The 2,784-nt window shown below is 37.0% G+C and overlaps 1 protein-coding gene across 1 annotated transcript; it reads right to left on the bottom strand.

Moving 5' to 3' along the window:
• Window positions 1-365: 365 nt before the first annotated feature.
• Window positions 366-2,488, bottom strand: LOC107577426 (gamma-secretase subunit Aph-1b-like). The gene is made up of 5 exons (XM_016263506.1): window positions 2,484-2,488; window positions 2,306-2,418; window positions 2,101-2,223; window positions 1,891-2,018; window positions 366-1,320 (listed from the first exon to the last, which is right to left on the bottom strand). Exons 1-5 carry the CDS (start codon window positions 2,486-2,488, stop codon window positions 1,153-1,155), a joined length of 537 nt encoding a protein of 178 aa, XP_016118992.1. The 3' UTR covers window positions 366-1,152.
• Between the last annotated feature and the right edge of the window lie 296 nt (window positions 2,489-2,784).

Genomic DNA, 2,784 nt, shown 5'->3' with positions numbered 1-2,784 from the left:
TATTTATTTTGTAATGTAATATGCAAGATACAATATTAATATTTCATAATATTCTTAAATTAAAAGCAGTAAATCATATTTCAGAATCATTTCTAAAGGATCATGCGACACTGAAGATTGAAGTAATGACTGCTGAAAATTCAGCGTTACCATCAAAGGAATAATGACATTTTAGAATATTAAAACAGAAAAGTTATGTAAAATTTCACAATATTATTGCTTTTACGCTCTCTATTTATATATATAATATATATATTTTCCCTCTGCTTATTTGAAAATATTTACACCGTTGGGGGGGGGAAAAAAACTGTAAAAAATGTATTCAAAACAAAATGTTCATGAAAAAACAAGCCAATTACAATGGATTCGAGCTCAAGCTACTTTATTGTGAATCAAAATTTCATACACCTTACAGCCAAAGGAAACAAAGCATATGAGTACAATAAAAGTGACATCTAAAACAGATACCACTAGGGTCAGTGGTCACCTACATGTTTAAAATCATTCATAGTTTCTTATAGCATAGATTCAGAGAGTAGTGGTTTTATTGAAGAGTGGCCACTACATTTATCATTCAAGCCCAAGCAGTTCAAACACGTTCCACTGGGAAAATTAAACCGCTGCCCTAGCGAGAGTTGAGGAGGGTCTTTTAAAAGACAAGCTTACAGACAGATGAATTAAAAGGAAAACACAACGTTACGCTCCAGGGTTTGATCGCTGATGTCAGGATAGTGGCAGATCATTTGAGCCTAAACAAAATACAGCGGGACAATGCCTGACAAGGGGGAGAGTAAACTATTTAAGGCCAAACCTATACAAGACCTTTTTTAAAACCTGCTACAAAGGAGAAAATCACATATGAAAGCAGCTCTAGACAATTCTTTAGTATAAAACACACACACTCTCTCACTTTGACATGGTTTCAGTGTCTCTTTCACACACAGAACATGAGGTACAGAACAGAAAACAGAAGAGGAGGTAATTACAGAAAGTGCAAGATCTGCAGACATAAAATTCCTGTTACTCAGCAACCATTCTTATGCAGACTACACAGACCATAAGCCTCCCAGAGTCCAGGGCTGCTGGCCGTGTCATCGGCCTACTGGCTCAATGAGCCAGACTTTGGAGAAAGTCCTGTTTGTAGCTGATGGGTTATCTTGGCCTGTGATTGGCCAGCAAGAAGTCTTTATCTTTACAGGTGAGGCAGAGTTTGAGGTTCCTCAAAGATCCTCCAGCACACAAGTACGCCCAGGCCGCCATGATAGACAGAATGATGTAGGTCGGGATCAGACTGCCTTGATAGTGTGGGTTCACAAATGTCTGTATGGGGGGAAAAAAAGTACCAATACAAAGATGTAACACATGTGTCTCACATGGTGCACTTGTGATCAGAGTGAGTCAGCTGCTTGTGTCTGTTGCTCTTCTCTGAGTAATGATTACTGTTCGTGAGGGAACTGTACAGGGTTCGTGAGTTGATGAAAAGATGATAATTAAATTGAATGCCAAATTAAAATGAATAAATGTGCCACAATTAACAATACAGCTTTGCACAGTAAATGCTGCTTCTCGAGAAATCCATCTCTGTATGTGCAGTGTTTAATGTGAATTTTGGGAACACAATGTTTGCACAATTTCCAAAATTTCTGTGCGCAGATCATCACCAAAATAAATGCTTGAAGATTTGAAGAATTTAATCATATTATTCTGAAATATTAAATATTATATTGTAAATTGCATAATAATTACATTACATAATTAAATATTAATTATATATAATAATTTATCAATTGTTTTTTTTTACTTTACAGGAAAATTGTAATTTAAGACAGCAATATATTTATATCTTCATTTATTCATATAGTTTTATATGCATGATGTGTGTTCACTTACTACACATGATACTACTAGATGACTGATGACCACAGCTCCAAGAGCCCACCATCTCTGTCGCTCACACGACTCGAAGAAAACAACCCCCCAGAACATATGCAGCAAGATAATGGCCAGTGTCATGAAAGCTGTGGAGAGAAAGCATACGCTGATTGCTCGAGACACTCAATATTATTCCCTGGGTTTAAACACTAACTGGCATCTCATTACCTGAGGATATGAAGTAATGTTGAGGGTCGCCATGGATACCGACAGTTCCCGGACCCAAGGAATCTGAGAGTATGTTGACCACAGAGAACGCTCCACTCATGAAGCCAAAGCCCAGACCTGATACTGCAAACCAACGACACGCACACTTAAACAAAACATTGGCTGTTTATTGGACTACTAGAAGCAGCATGTGATGAATGTTTACCATAAGCTAGCTGCCGTATGGAGATAGGCATGGTGTCCTCCTGACTGAGCGCCAACAGGCCTTCATTTGCTTTCCTGTGAGAGATACAACAACAGACGTTAACATCAATCCTCCTACACAACACCAACACTGAATGCCAAAGTGAATCACTGATGGAATCGTTTAGTTATTTAAAGACTCCATGGAATCTGATGAGGGAATGTTTGATAATGTTTTCTGTCTTGTGTTGAGTATTTCCTACTGAAACAGGAAGATTGGGTGAGATAGCGTAACTGTTGTTGTTTTTAATAAATTAAAACTTTTGAGTGAGGATATATTACATCAAAACTGACAGAAATCTTTTGTAACATTACAAACGTCTTTAGTATTTCAAATAAATTCGGTTCTTTTGAGATTTCTATTTATCAAAGAATCCTGAAAAATCAGTTTCCACCCAAATATTAAGCAGCACAACTGTTTTCAACATTGATAATAATAAG

The sequence above is a fragment of the Sinocyclocheilus grahami genome, unplaced genomic scaffold (genome assembly GCF_001515645.1).
Source record: "Sinocyclocheilus grahami isolate Dianchi unplaced genomic scaffold, SAMN03320097.WGS_v1.1 scaffold6013.1, whole genome shotgun sequence".
Lineage (NCBI taxonomy): Eukaryota > Metazoa > Chordata > Actinopteri > Cypriniformes > Cyprinidae > Sinocyclocheilus > Sinocyclocheilus grahami.
Note: the sequence above shows the minus strand (reverse complement) of the source record. Positions and strands in the feature narration are given on the sequence as shown.